The sequence below is a fragment of the Salmo salar genome, chromosome 09 (assembly GCF_965601325.2).
Source record: "Salmo salar chromosome 09, fSalSal1, whole genome shotgun sequence".
Taxonomy (NCBI): domain Eukaryota; kingdom Metazoa; phylum Chordata; class Actinopteri; order Salmoniformes; family Salmonidae; genus Salmo; species Salmo salar.
In genome coordinates this window covers 102,100,607-102,125,000 of record NC_138299.1, presented here as the reverse complement: position 1 = coordinate 102,125,000, position 24,394 = coordinate 102,100,607, and the positions used below count along the sequence as shown (strand labels likewise).

The following is a 24,394-nucleotide window of genomic DNA, read 5'->3' as shown; positions in this document are numbered from 1 at the left end:
TCTCTCTCCCCCTCTCTCTCCCCCCTTCTCTCTCTCTCTCCCCCTCTCTCCCCCTTCTCCCCCTTCTTTCTCCCCCTCTCTCTCCCCCCTTCTCTCTCCTTCTCCTTCTCTCTCCCCCTCTCTCTCTCCCCCTTCTCTCTCCCCCCCTCTCCCCTTCTTTCTCTCTCCCCCTCTCTCTCTCCCCCCTTCTCTCTCTCTCTCCCCCTCCCCCTCTCTCCCCCTTCTCTCTCGCCCTCTCTCTCCCCCTTCTCCCCCCCTTTCTCCCCCTTCTCTCTCCCCCTCTCCCCCTCCTTCTCTCTCCCCCTTTCTCTCTCCCCCTTCTCTCTCTTTCTCCCCCTCCTTCTCTCTCCCCCTCTCTCCCCCCTTCTCTAAAGTCCAGCCCATTAACTAACTTAATGTTGTTGTTCCTCAAAGAGTCTTTGAGATTCTTCTTGTATTGAAACAGCCCCATTAACATCTATCGTTATTAAAGGATGGCCGAAGAGGAGGAAACCAGGGAGGTGCTCTTCTCTGACTGGTCGGGTCCAGAGAAACAGGGAATGACCCTTGAGCAGTCAGGTGAAGGAGAGATCTATGTCAAAGAGGTGAAAATGGAGTCGCCTGCTGGACGCACTGGAAGAGTACACGAGGGTATGTAACGGAGTTAGCATTGTTCTTCTGTAAGGTATTCATTAACTTAATTGATTTCTACAGTTATTTAAATTCCTGATATCATATCATTTATGTAAGTTGATATACAGTAAGATTTGTTTGATCTACCTTTGTTGTATTCAAAATCCATTTTGACTGACGGATTTGTCGTGTCTTTGGCTATGCCGGATGAAGTGATATGACATGCTATTCTATAAAATCCTTTCTCTGTAATTAATATTACCTGATTGAGCTAATCATGTAAATGTAATTAACTAGAAAGTCGGGGCACCACGAAATAGTGTTTATAGAGCTGTTATCTTCCAAATAAACTCTTAAAGACCTAGTAATATTTTACATCAATAGCAGTCAATATTAATCGTCACCTTATTTCAGTCTCATCTGAAAGTTGTAAATTCTTGGTTATCTTTACGAACCCTGGCTAACAAGTTGAATCAGCAATACAAAATTGGGTTTAATTATTTATTTACTAAATACCTAACTAATCACACAGAATTACATACACACAGAATGCAAATTATGTCATACAGAAAACGTCCCTGGTGGACGGAGCCGACATGGCGGCTGGTTACACAAAGGAAAGGGGGTTGGGTTTGAGTGAAAGAGCGGGAAGACTGAGGAACAAAGGTAGAAGCTGTGCTATCGTAAATACAGTATCTTATGCATTCTAAATTACCGCCCATTTGGAAAAGGGAAATGCAATAAATATTCACTCAGAGCTGCGCTTCGGTAGGTTGGTCGTAGATGCTGGCCGTGTTGCCCAACAGAGATCTTGCTGTCCTCGGAAGAATGTCTCTGGTGGTAAATGGTATACGTTGTAGTATCGTCGTTGTGTGTTAGACTGGATACGTCGTCCGTCCTTTCCTAGCCCACGTTTACAGCGGCCGCTGCTAACTCAACGGCTAGGAGGTATCACTTCTGTAGTGAATAAGAGTTCAAAGTTCATACCATTTGCAACCAAAGCTCACACTGAGGTTGGCTTAGTTCTGTAGTTATTATCTGAATCCTTCTGACATCGGACCGTCGCCCTAATGTACCCGGAACAGAAAGTTATTCGCCCTTTTAACGCAGAGACTGCCGGCGAAGCGGACTCGGAACAGAAAGTTATATTTTCGTCAAGGCTTATATAGTGGAGGGAGAGAAGGGCGTGTTTCATAGTTTATAACCAATGTCTCTTCACAGGGGCGGGCCACTGATTGAGCAGAGCTGTAACCTTCTGAAAACCTAATTCTCTCAATTGGAAGCTAAAATTATATTTAATCTTTCCACAAATAGTTTCATATTCAAACCTTTAAATTACACAACAATTCCATGTGAATCTGATAACTATAATGTGTAGACTTTCCCAGATACAGTTTATGTCATCCTGTCATCAGTCATAATGTCTCAGATGACAACCGAACTGACATCATATTCATTAAGTACCAACGCATATTTTCAACTGGTTCTATTACCGAAATATGGTTCCTTTCCCCCCACTTGTTTGATGTTCCCAGACTCTCTATGTTTAACAAAGGCTTTTCAAGAGTCCTTTAGTAGAGTCAGAGAGAGAGGGAAGGGAGAAAGGTATTTATGGGGGGGGGTCATAAACCTTACCCACAGGCCAACGTCATGACAGATTTTAACATGGTATCAATGTTCTCTTGTGGGCTTCCCCTAAAGGTGATCAAATTGTGGGTGCCACCATCTACTTTGACAACATGAGTTCCGAGGAGACAGCGGAGCTCCTTAAGACCTTAAACAAACACAAGGTTGGACTGAAACTACAGAACAAGGACAAGTCACCATGCCGCTCCCCCATGGGCACTCTGTCACCCTGCCGATCCCCAATGGGAACACTGTCGTATGAAGGGAAGGGAAGGTTTGGAGGCTCCAGCCAAGACAGTATCCTGGTATGTAGCTATGTTTACTGTGCAAGCAATTTTAAGTGTATTTACTTGTGTGATGGTGCGGCAAAGATTGGACTTTTACAGGATTTGAATAAACTTTTCAGTAGCTTTTATGTGAACACCAGGATTGGGGTCAATTCTATTTCACTTCCAGTTAATTCAGGAAGTACACTGGAATTCCAATTATCTTCAATGGTTTTATAACGAGGAACATTTAGAATTGTAATTAGAATTAGGTTTACTTTCGGAATTCACTGGAATTGAAATTGAATTGAACCCCAACTCTAGTGAACACAGCCTTCTTGAATACAGACTATACACATATCTTCTCAAATATACTTACTTCCATATCAAATGTTCATACTGTATATTTTCAACAATAGTATTATTACTCAATGTAATAAATTTATGAATTACTGCAATTACTGATTTCACCTTCTTTTGACGAGAACAGAGTGGGGATGATGAAGATTACAAGCGAATATATTCCAAGAAGATTAAGCCCCGACTGAAGTCTGAGGATCTGGCTGAGGGCGTGGACGTCCATACGGAGCGCCACAGCAGCACCAGCACTGATGGCAGCACGATCACCACTATCACCCGTCGCATCACTACCTACTCTGTAGACATGCCAGGGGGTGTGGACGAGCAGCTTGAGCTCACCGGCACAGAGTTCAAAGGGAAACGATACGAGCAGTCAGAAGGGGACAGTTCGTCTCAAATCCGAGTTTTACACGGAAGCGGAAGCTCTTCAGGTATAGGAGGTGGATTGGAGGGGGGTGATTTTGAACTAGGAGGTGATGGGGTTTCCTTCACTGGGCCGCATGTAACTAGCTCTTCTGAGAAGCACTGGAGCACTGGAGGGGTGAAGACCACCACTGTTACGAGGGAGATAGAGGGGGGAGATGGTGGAGCAGCAGGGATCAGATTCAAAGGACCTAGCTTTGGAATGTCGGGGGTGAAGGGTCAGCAGGGAGACGGGAGATTTCAGGTTTCAGGTGACTCAGCTGACTACCAGGCAGGATCAGTCAATGTCACGGTCCCTGGAAGAACAACAAATATTTCCTCCAGCTCCATAGCAATGGGTAAAGGGGAGGTGAGAGGAGTAGACGTTAATTTGCCTGGTAGAGGCAGTGCAGACTGGCAGGGTAGGGTCGGAGGTTCAGTACCGGGAATAACCATTAGTGATCAACAGATGAAAGCGTCTGGGAGCGTAGGTCACTCCGGAGGCAACCAGGGTGGGGTTTCCTTACCCAGCATGCCAGGCATTGATACAGGGTTGAATGGAGACAAGATATCAAAAGACATAAGAGCGCCAAAACTTGACATCAATACCCCAGGCATAAAGGAGTCTGGCTCAGTGAAAATGTCTGTAAAAGGACCGTCAGTAAAAGGAACAACCATTGAAAATGAAAGCAAACTTAAAGGTGGCATCAAAATGCCATCATTGGGACTGAACACTGCAGGTACAGAAAGCGATGGAGATGTTAAACTACCGAAAGTGAAGTGTAGTGTAGATGTTTCGGTTCCTGGAGTAGATGTAGATGTATCAGGCCCATCTATGAATGTTAAAGAAGGAAAGAAGATAGGTGGTATTGATATCAAAACACCTAAAGTAGACATTAAAGTTTCAGGTGTTGATGTTCATGATCCAGAAGGCGGTTTCAAGATACCCAAAGTAAAGATGCCATCATTTGGAATCAAAGGAGCGGGACGTGAGGGTCCTGATGTCGATGTCAACCTACCAAAAACTGACATTGGCATCAAGGCTCCCAAAGTAGAAATTGAAGGTCCAGAACTTTACATTGAAGGCCCAGATGGTAAAATCAAAGGGTCAAAATTCAAGATGCCGACAATATCAGGACCAACAATCTCAATGCCTGACGTGGACTTCAATCTGAAAGGTCCAAAGATGAAAGGAGATTTTGATGTGTCAGGGCCCAAGATAGAAGGAGACCTCAAATCACCCAAAGTAGACATTGAAGGTCCAGATGTTGACATTGAAGGTTCAGGAGGATTTAAGATGCCAAAGATGAAGATGCCATCATTTGGAATCAAAGGAACTAAACGGGAGGGAGATGTGGATGTCAAACTACCTAAAGGTGACATCGAAATAAAGGGACCTAATGTTAACATCAAAGGTCCAGAACTTGACATCGAAGGCCCTGATGGAAAAATCAAGGGCCCACAATTCAAGATGCCATCAATGTCAGGACCAAAGATCCCAATGCCTGATATGGACATCAATCTTAAAGGGCCAAAGCTAAAGGGTGATGTCAATGTGTCAGTGCCAAAGATAAAAGGAGATACAACAGCTCCCAAAGTAGACATTGAAGGTCCAGATGTTGACATTGAAGGTTCAGGACGATTTAAGATGCCAAAGATGAAGATGCCGTCATTTGGAATCAAGGGACCTCCACTGGAGGTTGCGGATGTTGATCTCAACCTACCCAAAGATGACATTGACATCAAGGCTCCCAAAGTTGACATTAAAGGTCCATCAATATCAGGACCAAAGGGCTCCATGCCCGATGTGGACTTCAATCTGAAAGGTCCAAAGATGAAGGGAGATTTCGATGTGTCAGGGCCCAAGATAGAAGGAGATCTCAAAGCACCCAAAGTAGAGATAGAAGGGCCAGATCTTGACATTGAAGGTTCAGGAGGATTTAAGATGCCAAAGATGAAGATGCCATCATTTGGATTCAAAGGTCCTAAATTGGAGGGTCCAGAAGTTGATGTTAACCTGCCAAAAGCTGATATAGACCTCAAAGCGCCCAAATTAGACATTAAAGGTCCAGAACTTGACATTGAAGGCCCTGATGGTAACATCAAAGGGCCAAAATTCAAGATGCCGTCAATGTCAGGACCAAAGGTCTCCATGCCTGATGTGGACTTCAATCTGAAAGGCCCAATGGTGAAGGGAGATTTCGATGTGTCAGGGCCCAAGATAGAAGGAGACCTCAAAGCACCCAAAGTAGAGATAGAGGGGCCAGATCTTGACATTGAAGGCTCAGGAGGATTTAAGATGCCAAAGATGAAGATGCCATCATTTGGTTTCAAAGGACCTAAATTGGAGGAACCAGATGTTGATGTTAACCTAAAAAGAGCTGATATAGACATCAAAGCACCCAAAGTGGACATTAAAGCTCCGGAACTTGACATTGAAGGTCCCGATGGTAATATCAAAGGGCCGAAATTCAAGATGCCGTCAATGTCAGGACCGAAGATCTCCATGCCTGATGTGGACTTCAATCTGAAAGGTCCAAAGATGAAGGGAGATTTCGATGTGTCAGGAGACCTCAAAGCACCCAAAGTGGAGATAGAAGGGCCAGATCTTGACATTGAAGGTTCAGGAGGATTTAAGATGCCGAAGATGAAGATGCCATCATTTGGATTCAAAGGACCTAAATTGGAGGGTCCAGATGTTGATGTTAACCTACCAAGAGCTGATATTGACATCAAAGCGCCCAAAGTGGACATTAAAGGTCCGGAACTTGACATTGAAGGCCCTGATGGTAAAATCAAAGGGCCGAAATTCAAGATGCCGTCAATGTCAGGACCAAAGATCTCCATGCCCGATGTGGACTTCAATCTGAAAGGTCCAAAGATGAAGGGAGATTTCGATGTGTCAGAGCCCAAGATAGAAGGAGACCTCAAAGCACCCAAAGTAGAGATAGAAGGGCCAGATCTTGACATTGAAGGTTCAGGAGGATTTAAGATGCCAAAGATGAAGATGCCATCATTTGGATTCAAAGGACCTAAATTGGAGGGTCCAGATGTTGATGTTAACCTACCAAGAGCTGATATTGACATCAAAGCGCCCAAAGTGGACATTAAAGGTCCGGAACTTGACATTGAAGGCCCTGATGGTAAAATCAAAGGGCCGAAATTCAAGATGCCGTCAATGTCAGGACCAAAGATCTCCATGCCCGATGTGGACTTCAATCTGAAAGGTCCAAAGATGAAGGGAGATTTCGATGTGTCAGAGCCCAAGATAGAAGGAGACCTCAAAGCACCCAAAGTAGAGATAGAAGGGCCAGATCTTGACATTGAAGGTTCAGGAGGATTTAAGATGCCAAAGATGAAGATGCCATCATTTGGATTCAAAGGACCTAAATTTGAGGGACCAGATGTTGATGTTAACCTACCAAAAGCTGATATAGACATCAAAGCGCCCAAAGTGGACATTAAAGGTCCGGAACTTGACATTGAAGGCCCTGATGGTAAAATCAAAGGGCCGAAATTCAAGATGCCGTCAATGTCAGGACCAAAGATCTCCATGCCTGATGTGGACTTCAATCTGAAAGGCCCAGAGGTGAAGGGAGATTTTGATATGTCAGGAGACCTTAAAGCACCCAAAGTAGACATTGAAGGTCCAGATCTTGACATTGAAGGTCCAGATGGAAAAATCAAAGGGACAAAATTCAAGATGCCATCAATTTCAGGACCGAAGATCTCCATGCCTGATGTGGATTTCAACCTAAAAGGTCCAAAGATGAAAGGAGATTTGCATATGTCAGGGCCCAAGATAGAAGGAGACCTTAAAGCACCCAAAGTAGAGATAGAAGGGCCAGATCTTGACGTTGACGGTTCAGGAGGATTTAAGATGCCAAAGATGAAGATGCCATCATTTGGATTCAAAGGACCTAAATTGGAGGGACCAGATGTTGATGTTAACCTTCCAAAAGCTGATATTGACATCAAAGCTCCCAAAGTGGACATTAAAGGTCCCGAACTTGACATTGAAGGCCAGGACGGTAAAATCAAAGGGCCGAAATTCAAGATGCCGTCAATGTCAGGACCAAAGATTTCCATGCCTGATGTGGACTTCAATCTGAAAGGCCCAAAGGTGAAGGGAGATTTTGATATGTCAGGAGACCTTAAAGCACCCAAAGTAGACATTGAAGGTCCAGATCTTGACATTGAAGGCCCTGATGGTAAAATCAAAGGGCCGAAATTCAAGATGCCGTCAATGTCAGGACCAAAGATCTCCATGCCCGATGTGGACTTCAATCTGAAAGGTCCAAAGATGAAGGGAGATTTCGATGTGTCAGGGCCCAAGATAGAAGGAGACCTCAAAGCACCCAAAGTAGAGATAGAAGGGCCAGATCTTGACATTGAAGGTTCAGGAGGATTTAAGATGCCAAAGATGAAGATGCCATCATTTGGATTCAAAGGACCTAAATTGGAGGGTCCAGATGTTGATGTTAACCTACCAAGAGCAGATATTGACATCAAAACTCCCAAAGTGGACATTAAAGGTCCGGAACTTGACATTGAAGGCCATGATGGTAAAATCAAAGGGACGAAATTCAAGATGCCGTCAATGTCAGGACCAAAGATCTCCATGCCCGATGTGGACTTCAATCTGAAAGGTCCAAAGATGAAGGGAGATTTCGATGTGTCAGGGCCCAAGATAGAAGGAGACCTCAAAGCACCCAAAGTAGAGATAGAAGGGCCAGATCTTGACATTGAAGGTTCAGGAGGATTTAAGATGCCAAAGATGAAGATGCCATCATTTGGATTCAAAGGACCTAAATTGGAGGGACCAGATGTTGATGTTAACCTTCCAAAAGCTGATATAGACATCAAAGCACCCAATTTGGACATTAAAGGTCCGGAACTTGACATTGAAGGCCCTGATGGTAAAATCAAAGGGCCGAAATTCAAGATGCCGTCAATGTCAGGACCAAAGATGTCCATGCCAGATGTAGACTTCAATCTGAAAGGTCCAAAGACGAAGGGAGATTTTGATGTGTCAGGAGACCTTAAAGCACCCAAAGTAGAAATAGAAGGGCCAGATCTTGACATTGAAGGTTCAGGAGGATTTAAGATGCCAAAGATGAAGATGCCATCATTTGGATTCAAAGGACCTAAATTGGAGGGTCCAGATGTTGATGTTAACCTACCAAAAGCTGATATAGACATCAACGCGCCCAAAGTGGACATTAAAGGTCCGGAACTTGACATTGAAGACCCTGATGGTAAAATCAAAGGGCCGAAATTCAAGATGCCGTCAATGTCAGGACCAAAGATCTCCATGCCCGATGTGGACTTCAATCTGAAAGGTCCAAAGATGAAGGGAGATTCCGATGTGTCAGGAGACCTTAAAGCACCCAAAGTAGACATTGAAGGTCCAGATCTTGACATTGAAGGTCCAGATGGAAAAATCAAAGGGACAAAATTCAAGATGCCATCAATTTCAGGACCGAAGATCTCCATGCCTGATGTGGATTTCAACCTAAAAGGTCCAAAGATGAAAGGAGATTTGGATATGTCAGGGCCCAAGATAGAAGGAGACCTTAAAGCACCCAAAGTAGAGATAGAAGGGCCAGATCTTGACGTTGAAGGTTCAGGAGGATTTAAGATGCCAAAGATGAAGATGCCATCATTTGGATTCAAAGGACCTAAATTGGAGGGTCCAGATGTTGATGTTAATCTACCAAGAGCAGATATTGACATCAAAACTCCCAAAGTGGACATTAAAGGTCCGGAACTTGACATTGAAGGCCCTGATGGTAAAATCAAAGGGCCGAAATTCAAGATGCCGTCAATGTCAGGACCAAAGATCTCCATGCCTGATGTGGACTTCAATCTGAAAGGCCCAAAGGTGAAGGGAGATTTTGATATTTCAGGAGACCTTAAAGCACCCAAAGTAGACATTGAAGGTCCAGATCTTGACATTGAAGGTCCAGATGGAAAAATCAAAGGGCCAAAATTCAAGATGCCATCAATTTCAGGACCGAAGATCTCCATGCCTGATGTGGATTTCAACCTAAAAGGTCCAAAGATGAAAGGAGATTTGGATATGTCAGGGCCCAAGATAGAAGGAGACCTTAAAGCACCCAAAGTAGAGATAGAAGGGCCAGATCTTGACGTTGAAGGTTCAGGAGGATTTAAGATGCCAAAGATGAAGATGCCATCTTTTGGATTCAAAGGACCTAAATTGGAGGGTCCAGATGTTGATGTTAATCTACCAAGAGCAGATATTGACATCAAAACTCCCAAAGTGGACATTAAAGGTCCGGAACTTGACATTGAAGGCCCTGATGGTAAAATCAAAGGGCCGAAATTCAAGATGCCGTCAATGTCAGGACCAAAGATCTCCATGCCCGATGTGGACTTCAATCTCAAAGGTCCAAAGATGAAGGGAGATTTCGATGTGTCAGGGCCCAAGATAGAAGGAGACCTCAAAGCACCCAAAGTAGAGATAGAAGGGCCAGATCTTGACATTGAAGGTTCAGGAGGATTTAAGATGCCAAAGATGAAGATGCCATCATTTGGATTCAAAGGACCTAAATTGGAGGGACCAGATGTTGATGTTAACCTACCAAAAGCTAATATAGACATCAAAGCACCCAAAGCTGACATTAAAGGTCCGGAACTTGACATTGAAGGTCCTGATGGTAAAATCAAAGGGCCGAAATTCAAGATGCCGTCAATGTCAGGACCAAAGATGTCCATGCCAGATGTAGACTTCAATCTGAAAGGTCCAAAGATGAAGGGAGATTTTGATGTGTCAGGAGACCTTAAAGCACCCAAAGTAGAAATAGAAGGGCCAGATCTTGACATTGAAGGTTCAGGAGGATTTAAGATGCCAAAGATGAAGATGCCATCATTTGGATTCAAAGGACCTAAATTGGAGGGTCCAGATGTTGATGTTAACCTACCAAAAGCTGATATAGACATCAACGCGCCCAAAGTGGACATTAAAGGTCCGGAACTTGACATTGAAGGCCCTGATGGTCAAATCAAAGGGCCGAAATTCAAGATGCCGTCAATGTCAGGACCAAAGATGTCCATGCCCAATGTGGACTTCAATCTGAAAGGTCCAAAGATGAAGGGAAATTTCGATGTGTCAGGAGACCTTAAAGCACCCAAAGTAGACATTGAAGGTCCAGATCTTGACATTGAAGGTCCAGATGGAAAAATAAAAGGGACAAAATTCAAGATGCCATCAATTTCAGGACCGAAGATCTCCATGCCTGATGTGGATTTCAACCTAAAAGGTCCAAAGATGAAAGGAGATTTGGATATGTCAGGGCCCAAGATAGAAGGAGACCTCCAAGCACCCAAAGTAGAGATAGAAGGGCCAGATCTTGACATTGAAGGTTCAGGAGGATTTAAGATGCCAAAGATGAAGATGCCATCATTTGGATTCAAAGGACCTAAATTGGAGGGTCCAGATGTTGATGTTAACCTACCAAGAGCTGATATAGACATCAAATCTCCCAAAGGGGACATTAAAGGTCCAGAACTTGAAATTGAAGGCCCTGATGGTAAAATCAAAGGGCCGAAATTCAAGATGCCGTCAATGTCAGGACCAAAGATCTCCATGCCTGATGTGGACTTCAATCTGAAAGGCCCAAAGGTGAAGGGAGATTTTGATATTTCAGGAGACCTTAAAGCACCCAAAGTAGACATTGAAGGTCCAGTTCTTGACATTGAAGGTCCAGATGGAAAAATCAAAGGGCCAAAATTCAAGATGCCATCAATTTCAGGACCGAAGATCTCCATGCCTGATGTGGATTTCAACCTAAAAGGTCCAAAGATGAAAGGAGATTTGGATATGTCAGGGCCCAAGATAGAAGGAGACCTTAAAGCACCCAAAGTAGAGATAGAAGGGCCAGATCTTGACGTTGAAGGTTCAGGAGGATTTAAGATGCCAAAGATGAAGATGCCATCATTTGGATTCAAAGGACCTAAATTGGAGGGACCAGATGTTGATGTTAACCTACCAAAAGCTAATATAGACATCAAAGCACCCAAAGCTGACATTAAAGGTCCGGAACTTGACATTGAAGGTCCTGATGGTAAAATCAAAGGGCCGAAATTCAAGATGCCGTCAATGTCAGGACCAAAGATGTCCATGCCAGATGTAGACTTCAATCTGAAAGGTCCAAAGATGAAGGGAAATTTCGATGTGTCAGGAGACCTTAAAGCACCCAAAGTAGACATTGAAGGTCCAGATCTTGACATTGAAGGTCCAGATGGAAAAATAAAAGGGACAAAATTCAAGATGCCATCAATTTCAGGACCGAAGATCTCCATGCCTGATGTGGATTTCAACCTAAAAGGTCCAAAGATGAAAGGAGATTTGGATATGTCAGGGCCCAAGATAGAAGGAGACCTCCAAGCACCCAAAGTAGAGATAGAAGGGCCAGATCTTGACATTGAAGGTTCAGGAGGATTTAAGATGCCAAAGATGAAGATGCCATCATTTGGATTCAAAGGACCTAAATTGGAGGGTCCAGATGTTGATGTTAACCTACCAAGAGCTGATATAGACATCAAATCTCCCAAAGGGGACATTAAAGGTCCAGAACTTGAAATTGAAGGCCCTGATGGTAAAATCAAAGGGCCGAAATTCAAGATGCCGTCAATGTCAGGACCAAAGATTTCCATGCCAGATGTAGATTTCAATCTGAAAGGTCCAAAGATGAAGGGAGATTTTGATGTGTCAGGAGACCTCAAAGCACCCAAAGTAGAAATAGAAGGGCCAGATCTTGACATTGAAGGTTCAGGAGGATTTAAGATGCCAAAGATGAAGATGCCATCATTTGGATTCAAAGGACCTAAATTGGAGGGTCCAGATGTTGATGTTAACCTACCAAAAGCTGATATAGACATCAACGCGCCCAAAGTGGACATTAAAGGTCCGGAACTTGACATTGAAGGCCCTGATGGTAAAATCAAAGGGCCGAAATTCAAGATGCCGTCAATGTCAGGACCAAAGATCTCCATGCCCGATGTGGACTTCAATCTGAAAGGTCCAAAGATGAAGGGAGATTTCGATGTGTCAGAGCCCAAGATAGAAGGAGACCTCAAAGCACCCAAAGTAGAGATAGAAGGGCCAGATCCTGACATTGAAGGTTCAGGAGGATTTAAGATGCCAAAGATGAAGATGCCATCATTTGGATTCAAAGGGCCTAAATTGGAGGGACCAGATGTTGATGTTAACCTACCAAAAGCTGATATAGACATCAAAGCACCCAAAGTGGACATTAAAGGTCCGGAACTTGACATTGAAGGCCCAGATGGAAAAATCAAAGGGCCGAAATTCAAGATGCCGTCAATGTCAGGACCAAAGATCTCCATGCCCGATGTGGACTTCAATCTGAAAGGTCCAAAGATGAAGGGAGATTTCGATGTGTCAGGGCTCAAGATTGAAGGAGACCTCAAAGCACCCAAAGTAGAGATAGAAGGGCCAGATCTTGACATTGAAGGTTCAGGAGGATTTAAGATTCCAAAGTTGAAGATGCCATCATTTGGATTCAAAGGACCTAAATTTGAGGGACCAGATGTTGATGTTAACCTACCAAGAGCTGATATAGACATCAAATCTCCCAAAGGGGACATTAAAGGTCCAGAACTTGAAATTGCAGGCCCTGATGGTAAAATCAAAGGGCCGAAATTCAAGATGCCGTCAATGTCAGGACCAAAGATCTCCATGCCTGATGTGGACTTCAATCTGAAAGGCCCAAAGGTGAAGGGAGATTTTGATATTTCAGGAGACCTTAAAGCACCCAAAGTAGACATTGAAGGTCCAGTTCTTGACATTGAAGGTCCAGATGGAAAAATCAAAGGGCCAAAATTCAAGATGCCATCAATTTCAGGACCGAAGATCTCCATGCCTGATGTGGATTTCAACCTAAAAGGTCCAAAGATGAAAGGAGATTTGGATATGTCAGGGCCCAAGATAGAAGGAGACCTTAAAGCACCCAAAGTAGAGATAGAAGGGCCAGATCTTGACGTTGAAGGTTCAGGAGGATTTAAGATGCCAAAGATGAAGATGCCATCATTTGGATTCAAAGGACCTAAATTGGAGGGTCCAGATGTTGATGTTAATCTACCAAGAGCAGATATTGACATCAAAACTCCCAAAGTGGACATTAAAGGTCCGGAACTTGACATTGAAGGCCCTGATGGTAAAATCAAAGGGCCGAAATTCAAGATGCCGTCAATGTCAGGACCAAAGATCTCCATGCCCGATGTGGACTTCAATCTCAAAGGTCCAAAGATGAAGGGAGATTTCGATGTGTCAGGGCCCAAGATAGAAGGAGACCTCAAAGCACCCAAAGTAGAGATAGAAGGGCCAGATCTTGACATTGAAGGTTCAGGAGGATTTAAGATGCCAAAGATGAAGATGCCATCATTTGGATTCAAAGGACCTAAATTGGAGGGTCCAGATGTTGATGTTAACCTGCCAAAAGCTGATATAGACATCAACGCGCCCAAAGTGGACATTAAAGGTCCGGAACTTGACATTGAAGGCCCTGATGGTAAAATCAAAGGGCCGAAATTCAAGATGCCGTCAATGTCAGGACCAAAGATCTCCATGCCCGATGTGGACTTCAATCTCAAAGGTCCAAAGATGAAGGGAGATTTCGATGTGTCAGGGCCCAAGATAGAAGGAGACCTCAAAGCACCCAAAGTAGAGATAGAAGGGCCAGATCTTGACATTGAAGGTTCAGGAGGATTTAAGATGCCAAAGATGAAGATGCCATCATTTGGATTCAAAGGACCTAAATTGGAGGGTCCAGATGTTGATGTTAACCTGCCAAAAGCTGATATAGACATCAACGCGCCCAAAGTGGACATTAAAGGTCCGGAACTTGACATTGAAGGCCCTGATGGTAAAATCAAAGGGCCGAAATTCAAGATGCCGTCAATGTCAGGACCAAAGATGTCCATGCCCGATGTGGACTTCAATCTGAAAGGTCCAAAGATGAAGGGAGATTTCGATGTGTCAGGAGACCTTAAAGCACCCAAAGTAGACATTGAAGGTCCAGATCTTGACATTGAAGGTCCAGATGGAAAAATAAAAGGGACAAAATTCAAGATGCCATCAATTTCAGGACCGAAGATCTCCATGCCTGATGTGGATTTCAACCTAAAAGGTCCAAAGATGAAAGGAGATTTGGATATGTCAGGGCCCAAGATAGAAGGAGACCTCCAAGCACCCAAAGTAGAGATAGAAGGGCCAGATCTTGACATTGAAGGTTCAGGAGGATTTAAGATGCCAAAGATGAAGATGCCATCATTTGGATTCAAAGGACCTAAATTGGAGGGTCCAGATGTTGATGTTAACCTACCAAGAGCTGATATAGACATCAAATCTCCCAAAGGGGACATTAAAGGTCCAGAACTTGAAATTGAAGGCCCTGATGGTAAAATCAAAGGGACAAAATTCAAGATGCCATCAATTTCAGGACCGAAGATCTCCATGCCTGATGTGGATTTCAACCTAAAAGGTGCAAAGATGAAGGGAGACGTAGACATGTCTGTGCCAATGATTGAAGGTGACCTGAAATCACCCAAAGTAGATATTGAAGGTCCAGATGCTGACATTGAAGGTTCAGTAGGATTTAAGATGCCAAAGATGAAGATGCCCTCTATGTCTGGCCCCAAAATATCAATGCCTGATATTGATTTCAATCTCAAAGGGCCAAAGTTAAAAGGGGGAGTTGAGGGAGATATCAGTACACCCAAAGCTGAATTTGATGGATTGGATGTCTCAATTGAGAGTCCTGACATTACACCAAAGAAGTCTAAGTTCAAAATGCCAAAGTTTGGATTCGGAGGGCCAAAAATCAAGTCTCCTGAGGTTGATGTAAATCTAGCAAAAGCAGATATTAATGTCAAAGGACCGAAAGTTAGTGTTTCAGACCTTGAGCTTGATGTTGGGGCTACCAGCCCTAAGGTCAAAGGATCCAAATTCAAAATGCCAAAATTTGGATTCAGAAGCCCGAAGGTAGAGATACCAGATATAGATATTAACATACCTAAAGCTGATGTTGGCATTAAGGGACCCAATGTTGACATTAAAGTTCCGGAAATTGACATTGAATGCCCTGATGGCAAAATCAAGGGCCCAAATTACAAGATGCCATCAATATCAGGACCAAAGATCTCTATGCCTGATATGGACTTTAACCTGAAAGGTCCAAAGATAAAGGGAGATGTGGACATGTCTGTGCCAATGATTGAAGGAGATCTCAAAGCACCCAAAGTAGATATTGAAGGTCCAGATGTTGACATTGAAGGTTCAGGAGGATTTAAGATGCCAAAGATAAAGATGCCATCCTTTGGATTCAAAGGACCTAACCTGGAGGGGCCAGATGTTGATCTCAACCTTCCTCAAGCTGACATTGATATTAAGGGCCCCAATGTTGACATCAAAGGTCCAGAACTGGACATTGAAGGCCCAGATGGTAAAATCAAGGGGCCAAAATTCAAGATGCCATCAATAACTGGACCAAATATCTCCATGCCTGATATGGACTTCAACCTGAAAGGTCCAAAGATGAAGGGAGATGTTGATATGTCAGGAGACCTCAAAGCACCCAAAGTAGACATTAAAGGTCCAGATGTTGACATCGAAGGTTCAGGAGGATTTAAGATGCCAAAGATGAAGATGCCATCCTTTGGATTCAAAGGACCTAACCTGGAGGGTCCGGATGTCGATCTCAACCTACCTAAAGCTGACATTAACGTTGAAGGTCCAGAAATTGACATAGAAGGCTATGATGGTAAAATCAGAGGGCCAAAATTCAAGATGCCTTCAATGTCAGGACCAAAGTTATCAATGCCAGATATGGATTTCAACCTGAAAGGTCCAAAGGTAAAGGGAGATTTTGATGTGTCAGTCCCCAAGATCGAAGGAGACCTCAAAGCACCCAAAATGGACATTCAAGGTCCAGATGTTGACATTGAAGGTTCAGGAGGATTTAAGATGCCAAAGATGAAGATGCCATTCTTTGGATTTAAAGGACCCAACCTGGAGGGGCCTGATGTTGATATCAACCTTCCTGAAGCTGACATTGATATTAAGGGTCCCAATGTTGACATCAAAGGCCCAGAACTGGACATTGAAGGCCCAGATGGTAAAATCAAGGGGCCAACATTTAAGATGCCATCAATAACTGGACCAAAGATCTCCATGCCTGATATGGACTTCAACCTGAAAGGTCCAAAGATGAAGGGAGATGTTGATATGTCAGGAGACCTCAAAGCACCCAAAATAGACAATAAAGGTCCAGATGTTGACATCGAAGGTTCAGGAGGATTTAAGATGCCAAAGATGAAGATGCCATCCTTTGGATTCAAAGGACCTAACCTGGAGGGGCCAGATGTTGATATCAACCTTCCTAAAGCTGACATTGATATTAAGGGGCCCAATGTTGACATCAAAGGTCCAGAACTGGACATTGAAGGTCCAGATGGTAAAATCAGAGGGCCAAAATTCAAGATGCCTTCAATGTCAGGACCAAAGTTATCAATGCCAGATATGGATTTCAACCTGAAAGGTCCAAAGGTAAAGGGAGATTTTGATGTGTCAGTCCCGAAGATCGAGGGAGACCTCAAAGGACCCAAAATAGATATTGAAGGTCCAGATGTTGACATTGAAGGTTCAGGAGGATTTAAGATGCCAAAGATGAAGATGCCGTCCTTTGGATTCAAAGGACCCAAACTGGAGGGGCCAGATGTTGATATCAACCTTCCTAAAGCTGACATTGATATTAAGGGTCCCAATGTTGACATCAAAGGTCCAGACCTGGACATTGAAGGCCCAGATGGTAAAATCAAAGGGCCAAAATTCAAGATGCCTTCAATGTCAGGACCAAAGTTATCAATGCCAGATATGGATTTCAACCTGAAAGGTCCAAAGGTAAAGGGAGATTTTGATGTGTCAGTCCCGAAGATCGAGGGAGACCTCAAAGCACCCAAAATAGATATTGAAGGTCCAGATGTTGACATTGAAGGTTCAGGAGGATTTAAGATGCCAAAGATGAAGATGCCATCCTTTGGATTTAAAGGACCCAAACTGGAGGGGCCAGATGTTGATGTCAACCTTCCTAAAGCTGACATTGATATTAAGGGTCCCAATGTTGACATCAAAGGTCCAGACCTGGACATTGAAGGCCCAGATGGTAAAATCAAAGTGCCAAAATTCAAGATGCCTTCAATGTCAGGACCAAAGTTATCAATGCCAGATATGGATTTCAACCTGAAAGGTCCAAAGGTAAAGGGAGATTTTGATGTGTCAGTCCCGAAGATCGAGGGAGACCTCAAAGCACCCAAAATAGATATTGAAGGTCCAGATGTTGACATTGAAGGTTCAGGAGGATTTAAGATGCCAAAGATGAAGATGCCATCCTTTGGATTCAAAGTACCCAAACTGGAGGGGCCAGATGTTGATGTCAACCTTCCTAAAGCTGACATTGATATTAAGGGTCCCAATGTTGACATCAAAGGTCCAGACCTGGACATTGAAGGCCCAGATGGTAAAATCAAAGGGCCAAAATTCAAGATGCCATCCATATCAGGACCAAATATCTCAATGCCTGATATGGACTTCAACCTGAAAGGTCCAAAGATGAAGGGAGATGTTGATATGTCAGGAGACCTCAAAGCACCCAAAGTAGACATTAAAGGTCCAGATGTTGACATCGAAGGTTCAGGAGGATTTAAGATGCCAAAGATGAAAATGCCATCCTTTGGATTCAAAGGACCCAACCTGGAGGGTCTGGATGTCGATCTCAACCTACCTAAAGCTGACATTAACGTTGAAGGTCCAGAAATTGACATTGAAGGCTATGATGGTAAAATCAAAGGACCAAAATTCAAGATGCCTTCAATGTCAGGACCAAAGATATCAATGCCGGATATGGATTTCAACCTGAAAGGTCCAAAGGTAAAGGGAGATTTTGATGTGTCAGTCCCGAAGATCGAGGGAGACCTCAAAGCACCCAAAATGGACATTCAAGGTCCAGATGTTGACATTGAAGGTTCAGGAGGATTTAAGATGCCAAAGATGAAGATGCCATCCTTTGGATTCAAAGGACCCAAACTGGAGGGGCCAGATGTTGATGTCAACCTTCCTAAAGCTGACATTGATATTAAGGGTCCCAATGTTGACATCAAAGGTCCAGACCTGGACATTGAAGGCCCAGATGGTAAAATCAAAGGGCCAAAATTCAAGATGCCATCCATATCAGGACCAAATATCTCAATGCCTGATATGGACTTCAACCTGAAAGGTCCAAAGATGAAGGGAGATGTTGATATGTCAGGAGACCTCAAAGCACCCAAAGTAGACATTAAAGGTCCAGATGTTGACATTGAAGGTTCAGGAGGATTTAAGATGCCAAAGATGAAGATGCCATCCTTTGGATTCAAAGGACCCAAACTGGAGGGGCCAGATGTTGATGTCAACCTACCTAAAGCTGACATTAACGTTGAAGGTCCAGAAATTGACATAGAAGGCTATGATGGTAAAATCAAAGGACCAAAATTCAAGATGCCTTCAATGTCAGGACCAAAGATATCAATGCCGGATATGGATTTCAACCTGAAAGGTCCAAAGGTAAAGGGAGATTTTGATGTGTCAGTCCCGAAGATCGAGGGAGACCTCAAAGCACCCAAAATGGACATTCAAGGTCCAGATGTTGACATTGAAGGTTCAGGAGGATTTAAGATGCCAAAGATGAAGATGCCATCCTTTGGATTCAAAGGACCCAAACTGGAGGGGCCAGATGTTGATGTCAACCTTCCTAAAGCTGACATTGATATTAAGGGTCCCAATGTTGACATCAAAGGTCCAGACCTGGACATTGAAGGCCGAGATGGTAAAATCAAAGGGCCAAAATTCAAGATGCCATCCATATCAGGACCAAATATCTCAATGCCTGATATGGACTTCAACCTGAAAGGTCCAAAGATGAAGGGAGATGTTGATATGTCAGGAGACCTCAAAGCACCCAAAGTAGACATTAAAGGTCCAGATGTTGACATTGAAGGTTCAGGAGGATTTAAGATGCCAAAGATGAAGATGCCATCCTTTGGATTCAAAGGACCCAAACTGGAGGGGCCAGATGTTGATGTCAACCTACCTAAAGCTGACATTAACGTTGAAGGTCCAGAAATTGACATAGAAGGCTATGATGGTAAAATCAAAGGACCAAAATTCAAGATGCCTTCAATGTCAGGACCAAAGATATCAATGCCGGATATGGATTTCAACCTGAAAGGTCCAAAGGTAAAGGGAGATTTTGATGTGTCAGTCCCCAAGATCGAAGGAGACCTCAAAGCACCCAAAATGGACATTCAAGGTCCAGATGTTGACATTGAAGGTTCAGGAGGATTTAAGATGCCAAAGATGAAGATGCCATCCTTTGGATTTAAAGGACCCAAAGTGGAGGGGTCTGATGTTGATATCAACCTTCCTCAAGCTGACATTGATATTAAGGGGCCCAATGTTGACATCAAAGGCCCAGAACTGGACATTGAAGGCCCAGATGGTAAAATCAAGGGGCCAAAATTCAAGATGCCATCCATATCAGGACCAAAGATCTCAATGCCAGATGTGGACTTCAACCTGAAAGGTCCAAAGATGAAGGGAGATGTTGATATGTCAGGAGACCTCAAAGCACCCAAAGTAGACATTAAAGGTCCAGATGTTGACATCGAAGGTTCAGGAGGATTTAAGATGCCAAAGATGAAGATGCCATCATTTGGATTCAAAGGACCTAACCTGGAGGGGCCAGATGTTGATATCAGCCTTCCTAAAGCTGATATTAACGTTGAAGGTCCAGAAATTGACATTGAAGGGTATGATGGTAAAATCAAAGGGCCAAAATTCAAGATGCCGTCAATGTCAGGACCAAAGATTTCAATGCCAGATATGGATTTCAACCTGAAAGGTCCAAAGGCAAAGGGAGATGTGTCAGTCCCCAAGATCGAAGGAGACCTCAAAGCACCCAAAATAGACATCGAAGGTCCAGATGTTGACATTGAAGGTTCAGGAGGATTTAAGATGCCAAAGATGAAAATGCCTTCCTTTGGATTCAAAGGACCTAAACTGGATGGTCCGGATGTCGATTTCAACTTACCTAAAGCTGACATTAACATTGAAGGACCTGATTTTGATGTCAAAGGTCCAAACCTAGACATTGAAGGCGCCGATGGTAAAATCAAAGGGCCAAAATTCAAGAAGCCTTCCGTATCTGGACCAAAGATGTCCATGCCTGATATGGACTTCAACCTGCAAGGTCCAAAGGTGAAGGGAGATTTTGATATGTCAGGAGACCTCAAAGAACCCAAAGTAGACATCGAAGGTCCAGATGTTGAAGGTTCAGGAGGATTTAAGATGCCAAAGATGAAGATGCCATCATTTGGATTCAGAGGACCTAAACTGGAGGGTCCAGACGTCGATCTTAACCTATCTAAAGCTGATATTGACATCATGGTACCTAGTGTTGACATTTCACGTACAGATCTCGACATCAGAGGTCCTGATGCAAAGTTGTCAGGTGGTACCCTTGATATGGGAAGTCCCAGTTTCAGTATTGAAAAACCAGAGATCAAGTTTCCAAAGTTCAAAGGTCCCACATTTGGTATTAAGTCCCCAGAAGTTGAAGGTCCTGAACTGAATATTTCTCACAGAAAGATTGATGTGAAAGCACCTGAGGTTGACCTTAACCTAGGGGATGCAAATATCAAAGGACCTAAATTCAATGCACCAAAGATCCATATGGGAGGAAAGAGCCCCAAATTAGATGTTCATTTGCCAGAGGTTGACAGTAGTCTAGAAGCCCCTGATGTTGACGTTCATGTCAAAGGAAAGAAAGGCAAATTCAAACTACCGAAAATCAAAGGGAAAACAAAGAAACCTGATGTTGATATTGACCTTGAAACATCAGGTGTAGATTTAGATGTTGACTCTCCTGAGCTTCACCTGAAAGGAACAAAAGTAAAGAAACCCTTCTTTGGAAAACTTCATTTCCCCGATGTGGAATTTGATGTAAAATCTCCCAAAGTTAAAGGTGATGACTCTCTGTCTGGTGGCTTGTCATCTGGGAGCCTACAAGCCAACATTGGGGGCCCAGATGTAAACATGGAAGTCCCATATGTAAAAACTAAGTCTAACATTAAATTTCCAGGGATGAAAATCAAAGGGCCCCAGGTAAATGTCCCTGATGTTGATGTGAATGTGAACGGGCAAAATCTGAAAGGAGAGGCAAGCCTCTCAGGAGGTTTTAAAGGTCCTAAGACAGATATTGGAGGAGGAGTAGAAGTAGACTCAAATGTTTCAGGATACGTTGGACTACATTTCCCAGAGGGACATGTATCATTCCCCAAAATCAGTGTTCCAAAGTACCATGGACCAGAGATGGGAGTAGATGTTGATGCAGGGTTAGAAGCAGGGGCAGGAGCAGGGTTAGCAGTGGGGGGTGAGAAGGTTGATGTGCAGACTCCTTCGGTTAGTGGTAGAGTTAGTTCTCCGAGCCTGGAGTTGCACAGCCCAGACGTGAAGAACAGTGGTGGTAAAGTGAATGTGAAGATGCCAAGGTTCGGTTTTGGCAAGTCAAAAGCAAAGGGAGGTAGTGCAGCGGATCTAAGCTTCCAGGGGCCGGATGCAGAACTGGGAGCCGGTGGTAGTGGCGGCGTTAAGGGCTCCAAAGAGTTGAGTTTAAGTCATGGAGAGTTAGTAAGTGGCAAGTTGTCAGTAGAGGGAGGATCTGGGCTTAGTGTGTCCCCTAAGAGCAAGTCAGCCTCACTGGATCTTTTTAAGAAATCAAGGCATCGGTCTTCCTCTGTGGCGAGTGACGAGGGAGATCTGTCTGTATCTTCCCCCTCAAGTCACTTAAGTGCTGAGGGTGGCGACATCTCTGTAGATGTTGGGGGGGCCAAGGTGAAAGGAAAGAAGAGCAAGTCAAAGTTTGGCACCTTTGGTGGTTTTGGCTCAAAGTCAACGGGCTCATATGAAGTGACACTGGGTGAAGATAGTGAAGAGAGAGTAGAGGGAAGTGGTGGTGTATCTCTCCCCTCTAAAAAGTCGAGAATCGCCTCATCTTCCAGCAGCGACAGTGGGTCTAGAGGTGGTTTCCATTTCCCAAAACTTGAGTTTTCTATGTCACCAAAGAAATGAATGAATTGTTGAGGCTAATAAAAACTCTCTCATATACTACCCAATTATCTTCTCCATATACACAACAGCCCTATCTGCTCAAGAATTTAAAACTTGACAGATGAGTTCACATCTCATCTTAATGTAACAAACCGTGTTATTCCCTTTGGACTTTCTCCACACATTTTACTTATTACATATGGGGTACATGATATTGTTCAGACTACAATTTAACTGTAAATAAGATAAATCTGTATTGTAATATTAAGTATTGTCTTTTGTACATAGTCAAAATTTATTGAACATAAATCTCACCAAATTCATACCAATAGTGCCTCACATGTTTAGTCCCACTGTTGTATTGCATTCTGTTAAAATGCATTTTGTCAAGATTAGGTGTGGTATTTTTATATGCAGGGTTCTATTGCACAAAAAATAGTATAGATTCAATTGTTATTTTTAAGAAAAGTATGTTTATACACACAGCAAAAACAACAACTGCTATAACTACTTTTTGTTTTTATGTATGAAATGATTTACTTTTGTTTATGAAACTTTGGATATGTAATCGTTGCAGAAGCATATTTACTCAACATAAAGCCGTCCCTGCATACCAATGCAGTTAGAGACCATAATTGCAAATAAAAACAATGTTTCTGTTTACTAATAAACTCTATTTACTGTTGTTATTAATCTTTGAGAGAGAGCAGGCTTTTTTCTTTTTTTAACATCCAATTTGATTATTACAATTAGTACACCATATGCTGAAGAATCCATTTGTATTTTTGTACAATCAAGATATTTAGAAATGTAAAGAAGCAAATCATGCTTTTTTTATGGAGACATTCTCTCTCTCACCATCTCTCTATTTCTCTCCCTCACTGTCTCACTTAATGTAAGTCTCTGGTGTTTGGTTGTACTAAAGAAAATGTATGACTATCATGAATAAAAGAGTCATGCTATATTTGTACCTGTATAGCAAAATAAATATCTGCAAATGTCAATAACAGATAAAGAAAGAAAAAAATGTAATTTGCTTTTATTTGACGGAGTTTTTAATTAATTTGCATCTATTGTGTTTCATGTGTTTCATTGTGCAAAATAAATCAAATAAACGGTTAACATACCAATTGTCCCTGATTTTATTTTATATCACCGTCTTTATCATCCCCACCCTATTATTTAACAATGTCACGCCCTGATCTGTTTCACCTGTTCCTGTGATTGTCTCCACCCCCTCCAGCTGTCGCTTATTTTCCCCAGTGTATTTATCCCTGTGTTTCCTGTCTCTCTGTGCCAGTTCGTCTTGTATGTTTAGTCAAGGCAACCAGCGTGTTTTTCACCATACTCCTTTTGCTATTCTCTCTTTGAAGACGTCCCGGTTCTGACCCCTGTCTGACTCTGGATTTCTTTCCCACCTGCCTGGTCATCCTGCCTGCCCTGACCTTGATTCTGCCTGCCCTTTGTTACCTTTTGGAGTCTGAATTGGTTTTGACATTTTGCCTGTCCACGACCATTCTCATGCCTTCCCCTATTGGATGAATAAACATTGTAAGACTCCAACCATCTGCCTCCTGTGTCTGCATCTGGGTCTCGCCTTGTGTCATGATAAACAATTATATTATACAACCTAATGTGTTTAGACATATAACGGATACGTGACATGGAAAATACCACATGAAGGACTATGCTCTCAGGAAATCACACTGAGGCTCTCCTATAGAGTACAGAGAATTCAGCCACACCCTATGGAGTGTAGTGCACTTTCAGAGAACGGGGGGTGCCTTTGAGCGTGTCTATTTGGAGAGAGAGAACTTAACGGTGACGTTGAAATGGTTTTACAACAGTATTAATATTATTACGTGGCAAGAGGAGTAGGCAGAGTTGTGGTCAACTTATTGAGAAATAGCTTATAAGGCCTGCATCCCCTATTCCCTATACA

At 43.1% G+C, this 24,394-nt stretch overlaps 1 protein-coding gene across 3 annotated transcripts in view; it reads left to right on the top strand.

Moving 5' to 3' along the window:
- ahnak (AHNAK nucleoprotein) overlaps positions 1 to 23,582 on the top strand; it is a 57,814-nt gene extending 34,232 nt beyond the window's left edge. For all 3 annotated transcript variants that reach the window (XM_082956106.1, XM_082956104.1, XM_082956105.1), the window contains 3 exons: positions 473 to 630; positions 2,314 to 2,543; positions 2,995 to 23,582. In XM_082956106.1, the coding sequence (XP_082812232.1) occupies positions 474 to 630; positions 2,314 to 2,543; positions 2,995 to 22,473 (19,866 nt within the window). In that variant the 5' untranslated portion in view covers position 473 and the 3' untranslated portion in view covers positions 22,474 to 23,582. The remainder of the gene's footprint in view (positions 1 to 472; positions 631 to 2,313; positions 2,544 to 2,994) is intronic.
- Positions 23,583 to 24,394: the final 812 nt, after the last annotated feature.